The sequence below is a fragment of the Ascaphus truei genome, chromosome 21, assembly GCF_040206685.1.
Source record: "Ascaphus truei isolate aAscTru1 chromosome 21, aAscTru1.hap1, whole genome shotgun sequence".
Lineage (NCBI taxonomy): Eukaryota > Metazoa > Chordata > Amphibia > Anura > Ascaphidae > Ascaphus > Ascaphus truei.
In genome coordinates, this window is record NC_134503.1 from 21,016,902 (window position 1) to 21,031,009 (window position 14,108).

A 14,108-nucleotide genomic window follows, 5' to 3' on the forward strand; every position below is an offset into this window, starting at 1 on the left:
ATTGACTGCCAAACGCCCATTCAGAAGCTGCACATGTACATGCAGCATCTCATAGCCTTATGTTCGTCAACAGTCAGTCAGTCAGTCAGTCAGTCAGTCAGTCATCTAATGTATCTAAAATGAGCTTCCTGATTCCTAAGAGAAACAAAGGAGCCAGTCTGTAATTTTTGGGAGTTCCAAGACACTGCTAAATTCTTTTCTTCCCTTTACATTATTGGTTCTACTTTTGAAAACCAATACATTTTTATGTTTTGTGAGTGTATTTCTCGTTTGTAGTTGTGCCTTCTGGACACACTATATTTTATTTTGGCACAGTTTCACATCACTAAGTCATGTTTCTGTCACACGTACATGTATTTTGTGTTTGTGATTATGGCATTTTGCTGAACAGACCCTCAATTCCTTTAATTCCATTAAACTAATGTGCTTTGTTATTTAAAAATGCAACAAGAATTATTTGCCAGGATTCTGAAAAAGTTTTCAGGTGCTGAATTAAAATTGTCAAAATGTATGTTACTGGTTTCCACTATGTACTTAAATGTGTGAGTATGTATAAGTTAGATGATGTTTTACATCTTTAATAAAACCTATTTGGGTTTAATTAAGAATGCAAAAAAATATCGACTGTAAGCTGTTCATTGTCTGATGTGCTAGCAGTTATACATAGCTTGTCCTCCAGCAGTTAAATGTTTAAATGACGTGACGTTACGCATGTACTCATACTGTATGCACGTGTACTTATGCATATTGTATATGTAGAACATTTAGGGGTACTTCATTTAAATGGTAAGGTTTTTTGTTTTTCTTTAATGTTGCATTAATTTGGGTGATGTTTTTCTTCGTATCATGTTCCTGTTCTTATTGCTCTTTTAGACCTAAAAGTAAAAAAACATATAGTGCAAGCTTTATGTTAATAGGTTTGAAAGTACTTACAAAGTTCTAAAGGAATCAGGGTGTTATATACCAAGAGTAATACGTTGGGGCATTGCCATTTGTGTCATTTCGACTCTGCTTCACCTTGTGTCAATGTGCTCCAGTTTTGCTCCACTTGTTTCAATGTGTGTTTTGGGGAAAGGTTGTAAAGGGAGATAGAGGAGGTGACAGGCAGCACAATATTATAATGAGATGAACAGTATCAATAGCTGAGCCTATAACCAATACAGTTCTCTTTTCTCTTTGCATCCAATAAACCCGCCAGATCCGATTCATACATCTGCTGCTGGTGCAATGTGATGCAGTTTCCTTTTTTAGAGCAAATTACTCAATCCGTGTAGACTTCCTCCTAGCATTTTACCATGCAAATTTTGGAATAGTGGGAAACACTTGCATAGAAATTTTAAGATCTTGACCCTTACCTTGAAGGCTATCCATGAACTAGCCACCATCCTTACCTTCAGAACTGCCTAATACGTAACACTCCCAATCGGGACCTTAAATCTGCCATCGCCCCTCAACTGATTGAGCCTCGGTTTAAGGTCAATAAAACTGGAGGGAGAGATTTCTCAAGAACTGCCCCAAGACTGTGGAATAAGCTCCTTGCTACATTAAGAAATCAGGAAGCTTTGTGTCTATTCGGAGGGGAAATAAAAAAATTCCTTTTTAAACAAAACATGACAAACAAAACCTAATACCCTGGCAGCCAGCTTTCCTGCTCCCATTCATGTTTCCCACCCTTTGCTGGTCTTCCTCGTCGTCCCCCCTATATGTTTTCTTTCGGTAGGTCCCAGTTGTAGGTCTGGGATGGGTGCTCTCCCTAAGTTCCTACACGCACTCTAGTACTGAGTTTCTGGGTGAGTAGCACGTTAGAAAACTATTTGAAATAAATAGAGACCCTCACTGCCACAAATAAGCAGTATTTTATTTTTCCATCCATTGAAAACTGGTAATCCTTTTTTTATTTCACAAATATCGCCTTCACTCTTAGAACACATGCAGCCAAAACTCTGACGCAGGGATTTCCTTTCCTACTGTCTGATTATATGTCTGTGGCACTTATTGTATTATACGTTTGTGTATTATCTCTCTGGTAAAGTGCTGTGTACTGTACATTGCTGGCGCTATATAAGTTAAGATATACATAGATACACAGTCATTCTTGATATTTCCCTTATGTGGCGCTTTCAGCACAGGATCAAGAAAGCATTTTAGGCTCTATGTAATACGCTTAATCTGGAGCAGAGAAATTGTGTTCTGATGCCCGGCACCATTTCTCAGTGGACAGTTGTGTCAAATGTATTAACAGTTTCTTACATCTGGTGCAGATTGTTAGAAAACAGAAAATTACACCAATTTAAACTTGGCAGATTTATCAGTTCATAATGGGAGAAGAAAAGTAATGCACATATCTGTGTCATTTTATTCCTCCCGAATTCTTCCTACGGACGGTCCCCAAATCACAAACAGGCACATGGGCAAATATTGCAAATACATTAATACTTTCATTCCAGTGAATGGGCTTTACCTGTTATATCACCAGATCGGTGCTATTGCAGATTATAGAATAAGAGCCATTGACGCAAAGGGAAGCAAGAGAAAGATAACTCTCTTAGTATATAGGACCCTTGATGTTTTGGATGGTCATACCTATGTAGTTTGGTAGTTTTAAAATTAACACATTGTATAATATACTGCACTGCAAAGCACTCAAAGCCTATTCCTTCTGCTTCAGTGGAGGTTGATCACAAGACATGCAAAAGATGCTACAGCCTTGGGAATAGCACACACATTTTACAATACAGTAGATCAGTGAACAGGACAACATGACTGTATTACAAAAAGAGCTTGAAGTAGGGAAAACAAGTCCATATGCCACTGGGTATTTTGATGTTTTGTGTATCACAGCATGGAAGGCAGTGGGGGTAAGCAGCTGTAACAATGGGCACTGTACAACATTATAGAGAGATAGCTGTGACTATTCAAAATCATTTAGCTTTCTAGCAGCATGCAACATTTGATAGATAGAAGACCCAGACATGGACTGTTTTTTTTAAAAGTAGCTAAACTGCAAATATATTGTACAATGTATAACTTCTGTACTACAGAAATCCCAAAAGGTAAATCTAAAATACAGACATTCTTCAATTATTTTAATAATGCCTACATTACAGTAGGAAATATTACACAACTTTATAACAGCAAATAAGGTATAATTAAAGCAGTATTGAGTTCTGCTGTGTACTGTACTGTATGTGTGTGTGTGTCTGTGTTTTTCAAAATTGGTGTAAGAAGATACAGCTCAACCCCCTTATAACGCTGTGCTTGGGGTCTAAAGAATCACATCGCGTTATAAGCGGATCGCGTTAGAAATAATGTACAATTGTATGCATTGTGCAATAAAGTATTTAATATACCAATACTCGTGTTGTAAAGTATTCATAAATACGAAAATTGGGAGCCACACTTGCATCGCGTTATAAGCGGATTCGCGTTGTAACGGATCGCGTTATAACGGGGTTGAGCTGTATTAACTTTGCTGCCCAATATATGCAATATATACACAAGTTTTACATTTTAAGAAGCTTTTTATTTGTAGAAATTAGTTTTCTTTAAGGTACCAGTCTCCTTCAACAAATGAATTATACATAAAGTATGACATTAAATTACCCACCAACAAAGGCGCCTTTGGGAAACATTTTCTCAGCTATTTCAATTTCTAAATGTAAATCAAAGGGTCCAAAGCCATAATTATCACCACAATAGAGTACATTTTCTGAAACAGGCAAGAAAAACAGAGATTAACACAAAAAAAAATAGGACAAATTAATGGAACAAAGAAACAAAAAGTAAATCGCAACATGTTTATTACATTTACAACACGAGTAACTGATGTTTTAAATACACTATACATTTTCTTACTACTAAACTGAAAAATCACTTTTTACAGCCGCCATCACAGGAGCTATGTTTAAAGGATCACAATCACCACAATGAACCCTTTTGACTTTAGCATTGTAAACATTTTTGTCTAAGCATCAGCTTATTTGTACTTATGCTCCATGTGCATCACTTTGTTATTCTGGGAGGGGGTAATAGTTGAAATTAGAAGATTCACATATAATAATGAGATGCAGAGAATTCTGCATCTGGATCCATTGCTTTATTCCCCCCTCTGAAAGTCTCTGCTAAGTCTACCTTGGTGTAAGGTCCTCTGATTAACTATCCACATCAATTGTAAGACACGCGTTTAACATGATTGTTACATTTGTTACACCCAGAAGCCAAACAAATGCTTTTCCCACTGTGCATCTATAGGCACATTTTTGTTTTTTTATAGTTACTGATCAAATTGAAAGGTGGGTGGATAAAGAGCAGCATTTGAAAACAAGATCTGTTGCAAGATGTCGTGATGACAGTAAACTAGTTTGGCAATAGTGTAAAATGTTAAGAGTTTAGAATAAGACAATCTCCCACTGCATAACACTGCATAACATAACAAAAACATAAGCATACACAGTAGTTTTTAACTTTCTACTATATTTTCCCTAGCCACTCCTAATGCTTCATGGAAATACAGTAGTATATCATGGGTTTCCTGGAGCGTTGTAATTAAACCACTCATCCACTGAACTGGCTTAAACCCAGAATAAATATTATTTCACCAATTTAACTAAATACAGAAATATAGCATTTTTTAATTTTTTGCACAAATACTTTTGACTTCTAGTACAGCACAGTAGTATGAAAAGTTTGTATTTTATAGCATGATTTAATGCAGTAATGAAAGATTTTCAAATGCACTAGAATAAAAAATAAATACAAAAATAATTCTAATATGCCATGTATTTATATATATATAAAAAAACAGAGAGAAGAAGGGCATGCTTCATAGTATAAATCTACTTAATTATTGTAAATAAAAGAGAGGGTTGTGACTAAAAAAAACACTCACAAACAAAGGATGTAATAATCGCCTTATTAAAACCTGGTATCAATTGATTACCAGCCGCCGGTGCTCGATGCAGATCCAAATCGGGAAATCCCAGAAGAAACGCTGGACACAAAATCAGGTAAGCTGTTGATCCTGTTGTGTACTTCCCTCTGCTCAGCACTCCCTACCAAAAAGTGGAAAGGAGAAACGCATCCAATGTCACAGGGGGTGAGGCTGGTCAAGGCAACGAGCTCTCAGCTAGCTCAAAGAGTGTCCAAAATTGTATGTCCCAACACGTTTCGTGGCACAAAGCGACTTCCTCAGGAGTATGTGCTCATTGGTATATGGGGTCCTTTTATATCCTAATGGCTGTCATGGTATCAAATTCCAATACAAAAAAAATCAATCATAAAAGGGGTAACAACATTAAAAACAAATGACATACTGTACACAGACATAAAATAGCTTATATTGGAGCATATAACCCCCTATGTCAAAACACTATATCATTGACAATGAGACATATTATCTAAAACTTGCAGATGATGTCTCTAAGTGTATTAATAATACTCTTGAACCCTAATAAACACAGATACATTTCTCTAAAAAAAATTATAATAAACTAAAATGAAGTATACTGTAGCTGCATGAAGATATCATTTATCAAGCTATATAAATGCCATTAATTTATAACAGTACATTATATCTCCAATTGATTATTACTCAATACAAATACATTAGATATAAAGATATTATAAACACTATAGTACTATTGATAAATACACTGAATACAAAGATATATTAAACACTGTTGCACAATGAAAAGGCAAAGAAAGAAAGAAAATCTGCACTACAAGCACCATTATAATATTTATATGAAAAAATATATTACAAAAGTACATAATACCTATATATGTAGAGTTTATCAAATATATTTGGAAAATAATATTGGTTATAATTCTCTCATGTGAAGTGGAACCTCATGGGAGAAAATTAACTACATTCATCATCCAAATCTATAAACAACACAATATATTAAAATATGGTACTTGTGTCCAGACCCTCATTTAGACCATAGGGTACTAAGGTGTTGAGTTTAAGATCCAATACATTTCTTGTCAACACAAAGTACTGAATTTATCACCCCATAACAATGATGGGGGATATTTCTCAAGATCCATCATATTAAGAGTAGAAGTATCTCTGTTGTGGCTCTTACAGGAATGTTTGGGGACACCATGCGTCTGTACACCATTAAGTATGCTCCTCCTGTGCACGAGGTAACGAACACAGAGGGGACGCATAGTGCGCCCAACATAACGAAGACCACAACCACAGGTAATCGAGTACACAACATATTGTCTTACAGTTAATATATCCCTTAACCAAAAAAGTTGATTTTTTTTGTTTAAAACTGAATTCCTTCTCATTTATTAGAAATAAAATGATGTCCCTTGGGAAAAATATATATCCACAAAAAAAGTTATTATCTCACAGGGAGAAAAAGTTCCTTTTTATGTTCCAATCCGAAAGGATCATCTGAAGAAAAGATGCCAATTTAAAGAGAGAATGCAAATGAAGACATTGCAGCTTCAATTCGAAGCAACTATAGCCACATTGAAATCTAAAATACAAAGTGAAGAAGCGCATGCTCCATAATATAAATCTATCTCATAATTGTAAATAAAAGAGAGGGTTGTGGCTAAGAAACACTCACTAACACAGGATATAATAATGGCCTTATTAAAATCTGGTATCAATTGATTACCAGCTGCTGGTGCTCGATGCAAATACAAAATGGGAAATCCCAGAAGAAAAACCAGACCCAACGCAGGTAAGGTGTCAATCCTCTGCTGCGTTCTCCTCGCTCCTCAGTGTTTCCCACCAACTACCAGAAGGGAAAAACACTTCCTCCAATGTCTCAGGGGGGGAGGGGCTTGCCAAAACAATGAGCTCTCAGCTGACTCAAAGATTGTCCCAAATTGTACTGTGCCAACGCGTTTCATCTCAAAAAGTGACTTCCTCAAGGGTATGTCCTCATTGGTATGTGGTGTTATTTTATATACTAACGGTTGTCATGGTACCAAATTGCAATACAAAAAAATCAGTCATCAAATGGGTAACAACATAATATACCTGAATGACATACATATATATAAAATAGCCTATATTGGAGCATAGAACCCCCTATGTCAAAACACTATATCATAGAAATATTGACATATTATCTAAAACTAGCAGATGTTATCTCAAAGTGTATCAGTAATTTTCTAGAAACCTAAGCAACACATTTTTCCAAAAAAATACAACAAATCAAAATTTAGTATAGCTGCATTAAGATATAATGGATGAAGCTATATAATAATAATAATAATAATAATAATAATAATAATAATAATAATAATAATAAACGACAGTTGCACAGTAGACAACAGATGCAATAAATAACAAATAAATACTTTGTCTGTATTGATGCAAGATTTAATCAATCAACATAGAATCTCTGACATATTGTCAATAAACATTGGAAGTTTCTTGCATATGACCCCATACTAAAAGAACATCTTTCTGAAGCACCTCATGCTATTTAAAAATAAGCCAAGAATTTTAAAAACATAGTGGCACCAAGTAGGCACAAACCCATTGAATCATCTTTGGGAATTATAAATCATTTACCAAAAGTAATTAGTCATTTTAAGTGTGGTAGAGATATGTCTCATCTTTCAATTTCTAATAAATTAGAATGAATTAAGTTGTAAACAAGAGAGATAATATGTTTTAGTTAAGGGATACATTAACTGTAGGACACAATATGTAGTGTACATGATTACCTGTGATTGTGGTTTCCTTATCTTGGGCGCACTATGCATCCCCTCTGTGTTAATTTCCTCGGGCACAGGAGGAGCATATACAATGGTGTACAGACGCATGGTGTCCCCAAACATTCCTGTAAGAGCCACAACAGAGATACTTCTACTCTCAAAATGATGTGTCCTACCATTATTTTTCAAAGTTGATACATTCAGGACTTTATGTCCACAAGAAACATACAGTATTGAATCTTTAAACTCAACACCTTAGTACTATGAGGTCTAAATGAGGGTCTGGACACAAGTACCATCATGTAATACTGTAAATTGTTTTGTATATAAATGTAGATGATGAATGCAGTTTATTTTCACCCATGTGGTTCCACTCCGTATGAGAGATTTATAACCAATGTTATTTTATTAATATATTTTATAATCTATACATTTATATTTATTCTACATGTTTTTAATATATATTGGTGAATTATAATGGTGCTCATTGAGAAGACGTTAATTATGTATTTGATTTTTCATTGTGCAACACGATTTCATATATTTTTTTAGATAGTGTATTTATCAATATTACAATAGTGATTATGATATATTTTGTAACTTCTGTAATTTTACATAAGTATTGATAAATTGGAGATCTAATTATATGAATGAATGGCTTTTCTATAGCTTGCTCAATTATATCTCCATTCAGCTGTACTCAATTTTTGTTTGTTGTCATTTTTTAGAAAAAGGTGTCTGTGTTGATTAGGTTTCTAGAGAATTATTGATACACTTAGAGACAACATCTGCTAGATTTAGATGTCTCATTTTCTATTACAGTGTTTTGGCATAAGGGCGTTCTATGCTCCAATATAAGTTATTTTATGCATTTATATATTTATGTGTTTCATATACCAATGAGCACATTACCCTGAGGAAGTTGCTTTATTCTACGAAATGCGTTGGGAGTTCAATTTGGGACGATCTTTAAGTTAGCTGAGAGCTCGTTACTTTGGCAAGCCACTCACTCCCCTGTGACATTGGAGGAAGTGTTTCGCCCTTCCAGTTGTTGGTGGGGAATGCTGAGGTGCGTGGAAAACACTCAGAGGATCAACACCGTACCTACTTTTGGGTCTGGCGTTTCTTCTGCGTTTTCCCGCTTTGGATCTGTATCGACTGGTAATCAATTGATACCAAATTGTAATAAGCCAATTGTTACATCCTTTGTGAGTATTTTTTAGCCACAACCCTCTCTTTTATTTACAATAATTAAATAGATTTATACTATGGAGAACTTCTTCTCTTTGTTTTTCACATTTCTACGTGGCTATGGTTGCTCCGAATTGAAGCTGCAATGTCTTCATTTGCATTCTCTCTTTAAATTGGCATCTTTTCTTCAGGTGATCCTTTGGGACTGGAACATAAATAAAAGCTTTTCCTCCATGTGAGATAATCATTTTTTTGGGGCGAAATATATATTTCCCAAGGTTTATACATCATTTTATTTTTCATATTTTATATTTTTTCCTATATCTATGTTTGCGTAACAACCACTGGATATTTGCACATATTTTAAAATGTAATATTGATGATAGGTTACTTTTTGCCTATATACAAATATAGCATATTCATGTGTAGAATCTCAATCTACTAGTACACTGCACCCTGCATATTGCACCATATATTTTATATGTTTTATCTTTTATACCAAAACTATATTATTAGTACTTAAGTACAATTACTTAAGATATCATTAATCATTCACATTTATAATTAGGTCATTATTTCACCACGGATATATACATTTTTTTTGTTTCTTATATATACTCCCATATGTATGTATATATGTGTTTGTATATTAGCCTATTTACAAACAGTAGAAGAAACATATAGGAGAATCAGTATTTAAGGTTACATATGCATGAGGCCGTTTTAATGATTGATATACAGTATAGACAGTGTATTCCACAAAATACTTACATTGTTAATCAAGACTTTAACTTCATTTAGCAAATGAGACTCAGAAATGTCTATGACTGGTGTTAAAAAGCAGGACCAACTTTGAAAAAACTATCATTCTAAAATGAATGAATTATTTTTAGTATTTGGAATGTGGAGAATAAGAGGCCAACAAAAACTTACATAAAGCATATGTCAAAAAATGTATAGTAATTTATATACGTTTTCATCTGATGGTTTAATACATTTTTTTAATTGTGTAATAGTATTATACATTGAACACTTTAGTATTTAAGGAACACGTTTTTTTACATATAAATTTGTTTGGTCACTGGACTGCTAAATCAGTTGAACGATAGTGGAATAAAATGTGTGTCTTGAATGTAAATTGTGCTCTATGTAAAAATCTGTTTTTAACAAAGCAGCTGCCAATTATAGCGTGTTTAAAACTGGCACAGCGTATTGTCATTTTAAAGCCATTATACTGAAAAGAATACTGAAATGACAATAATGTGCTTCCTCGTCACAGATAATCCTCACTTTTCCTTTCTATGTATTTGTATTTTACAGCAATATCATCCTACTGATATCACTGGCCAGCTAAATCTTTCTGATCCTTCTGTTAGCACTGTGGTCTAACATAAAGAAGATTCTTTACCAATTGTGACTATGGCATGGATGGCATAAATAAAGACCTCACTGCAACATTTTCCACATATCCTAACGGTAAGAAAGAGGCCTGAAAGAATAAGGGACTGCATGGCTGCCTAAATATGAATATAATTCTCTCTTCCCTACTCACCATACAACGCTGGATGTTCGATTCAAACAACTTTAGACCTTGAACTGTACAGTATATTGGAGAATGACAAGTGAATTTGAAAATTATTTCCAATTCGGAGCCCATTCATCTGATAAATATAGTGTCCCCAATAATGATTTAACAATGTATTTTCTTTAACAAATGTACCTTGAACAAGTTGTTTGGAAAACCAGGATGATATTCTGAGGACCTTGAACATTTTTTTTGTATTTTATTTGAATTGATAATTCTATTGCTGATTGGGGTTCAGGAGTAAATATGTAAAATTAGGTTTTCTGTATAGTATATGTAGATTTTGCCACAACAAGAAATGGATACATCATGAGCTTGTGTACATGCATGGATCACATATATCAAAATACAACATACACTGTATCTCAACAACTATTAAAAAGGATATGTTATTTTCACTTTGTTAAACATGTTCTAAATACTGTATGTCAGATTGCTCTGAAATGTTAAATATTCTGATTGTTTTCTTTGCGTTTGGTCCATGTTTTTTAAGTAGTTTCTGTAAAATGTTTCCTTTTTGATGAGCTGTACAGTTTCTGCCGTACATATATGATACCTACTAAATACACTTGCTAGTGTTATGGTACTTGCTGGCGTGCTCCTAAGGATGAACCAGAACGTAAGCCCCACCTTTTTTCTTTTGCGGGGCTGATTCAACACAATGGCCGCGCATCCCGCTGGTGCGTTGTGTATGTCACACTGCAACGTATTAACGGAAGTAATAACGGTGGCTTTACTGTATCTGTAAAATGCTGATACAATTCTTTACATTGAGTATTCTACAGACAATTTGCTGCATGGAATATATGCAGGTTACAAATAAGATTAGTAATATATTGCTTAAGATGTCTATTTCAACATTATATCTGTTGAAGCGTATATGAGCAGGGTTCGCCCTGTCCATGCACTATACAAGACATAGAGATAGATAGATGTCTGATACCTGATTCCCATTATATTTCCGAAACATCGTCTGTGCTAGGCATTTTATACACCTGTCAACTTTATTGCTGGGTGGGAATAGCCAGGATGGATAAATGATGGAAAACGCTCTCATGTTTATTTCTGATTGTGACCGTAGTTTAAATCAGGATCTCAAATTAACTTTCATTAATTTAGATTATAACCTTTTGGGGGCAGGGACCGAATGTTACAGTGTGTCTGAAGCGCTTATTCCCATGATGTGTTTTTTTATTATGAATCCAGGACAGGAAGGGAGCAGGATCATCAGGAACACCCAGAAAAAAACATACAATAACAAATCATAGTGTAGTATTTATGTAGTATTTATGTCCATAAGTATGTATGTATGTTATTGTATGTTATTGTATGTTTTTTTCTGGGTGTTCCTGATGATCCTGCTCCCTTCCTGTCCTGGATTCATACGTTTTGTGAGGGAATCAGTGTATATTCCCTGGAAGGTTGAGAGTTTCTTTCAGTTACACAATATATCATTTAATATTATTTAAATATCACTATCACTGTGTTTTAGCGCCACACTGAATCACTGGGTTTCACAGTGTTTTTTTATTATGTCACACATATTACTGCTGTGACACGCTACTGTATGTACATTGATGGTGCTACACAAATAAAGATATACATACACACATACATTATACCCACTATCCATTCCCCAGCACTTGTGTAGAAACATTGAGAGGTTTAATTTACCTTTATCTAATGTTTCGGAAAATGCGTAGTTATAATGGGACATTGCAGAGATAATGTTTGCATTTGTCTTATAGTGCTTCAGCATTATCACAGACATGTTATCCAATCTCCCAGATAACTTACTTATTTATGCTTTTTCTATTTCTTTATTGCATGAACTTGTTAACTGGTTTGTTGAGAACCTATATTCATGGATGCATTGGTTCTGCGTTATGCCTCTGATAACACGGTCAGAAAAATGGCCTACTGTTTGTTGGGTACAAATCAGACCATCTTTGGCGACTTAATTTTTTTGGCAATGTTCAGGACCCAGTCTGTATTGTAGGGGCCTCAACATGGGGTCCAGGGAGCAGATTGGGATTTTCAGTCGCCCACGGACCATCTGCTTCTGCTAATTTTATGCACTGCACTGGCCCAGGCAGCTGAATGCAATTATTTCATTCTGACACTAACTTTTAAGATAAGTTAATGTAAATAAATACAGTGTACATTTATAAATTCTTTCAACATGTATAAATATTTTAAAGAGTCTTTTTAAATGTTTCAAAATGACATTGACCCTTTGAGTGCTGGAGGGGCCATGTAATCGCTCCATCACTTACAGAACTGAAAATGAGGCGCCTTTCTCATTCCTCATAGGTCGCGTTCTGCGCTCCGTTCCACTTCCTCATAGATTACATTCTGCGCTCTGTTCCACTTCCTCGTAGATTGCGTTCTGCGCTCCGTTCCACTTCCTCGTAGATTGCGTTCTGCGCTCCGTTCCACTTCCTCATAGATCACGTTCTGCACTTTGTTCCACTTCCTCATAGATCACGTTCTGCGCTCCGTTCCACTTCCTCATAGATTGCGTTCTGCGCTCTGTTCCACTACCTCATAGATTACATTCTGCGCTCTGTTCCACTTCCTCATAGATTACATTCTGCGCTCCGTCCCACTTCCTCATGGATCGTGTTTTGCGCTCACCCCCCCCCCCCTACAAACACGAGCAATAAGGTTATGATGTAATCACTACGTCACAGAGCCCTGGAGTGCCAGACCCTATGATTTCTAGCTACGTAGCTACCTCTGCAGGACACAAAAGGGTTAAAAACTCACAAGAGTACGGCCCTTTTAAAACTGTGTATCATCTGTCCCTTTTGGGAAATGGATTTACTTTGCATCACTTGTTTTATTAATATTTTCCCTCTTTAGCCAGTTGTGTATTTAATTAAAAAAATCTGCAAGGAAGAACGTACATGTAGCGAACAGAGGTCTTGTTTTTGTTACCCTTGCATTTTATTTCAATATATATATTGATCCACGGATTGCAACATAAAACAATATGACAAAATGGCAATCATTTATTTTCTACAAATATAGTTACTCCTTTCATATGGAAATAATATATATACATATATAAAGAGAATGAAAGAAGAGTGCTCCAGTTAATACATTGAAATGTGCAGGTCTGGAAATAAAGACAATTTCCATTGAAAAATAGAGACAGTAGCAGCACATTCCATTCTTTTGAGACTTCACTGGAAGGAATAAGCTCAGATGTACAGTTTTTATATATATATATATATATATATATATATATATATATATATATATATATATATATATATATATATATATAAAACAAAAGACAGGGGTGCCCAATGTATGTATGTATATATATATAATTATTATTGAGGTATTTAAACTTTATTCTTATTACCATATATGTTTTGTCAATTGGATATAGCATTGGGCAACCCTGTCTTTTGTTTTATATATATATATATATATATATATATATATATATATATATATATATATATATATATAGCGGTGTTTCCCCCACCCTCTGGGAGATTTCAATACTACATGGTGTGGTGTGGTGAATACCTGCTGGCTTACAGTAGATCTGAGCCTCCTGCGGTGTTGGGGAAGACAGGCTTCTGGGGTAGGATCTGATTCTCTCAGTGTCAGTGCCTCCATCTCTGGC

The 14,108-nt window shown here is 34.9% G+C and overlaps 1 protein-coding gene across 10 annotated transcripts in view; it reads left to right on the plus strand.

Moving 5' to 3' along the window:
* The window catches only part of GRIN1 (glutamate ionotropic receptor NMDA type subunit 1), a 197,752-nt gene extending 183,925 nt beyond the window's left edge, over window positions 1-13,827 (plus strand). For 2 of the 10 annotated variants that reach the window (XM_075579307.1, XM_075579310.1), the window contains exon 21: window positions 10,201-13,824. In XM_075579307.1, the coding sequence (XP_075435422.1) occupies window positions 10,201-10,269 (69 nt within the window). In that variant the 3' untranslated portion in view covers window positions 10,270-13,824. Of the gene's footprint in view, window positions 1-4,942; window positions 5,007-6,088; window positions 6,206-10,200 lie in introns of all 10 variants that reach the window. The other 8 variants (XM_075579303.1, XM_075579305.1, XM_075579304.1 and 5 more) reach the window with 8 other exon arrangements.
* The last annotated feature ends 281 nt before the right edge of the window (window positions 13,828-14,108 follow it).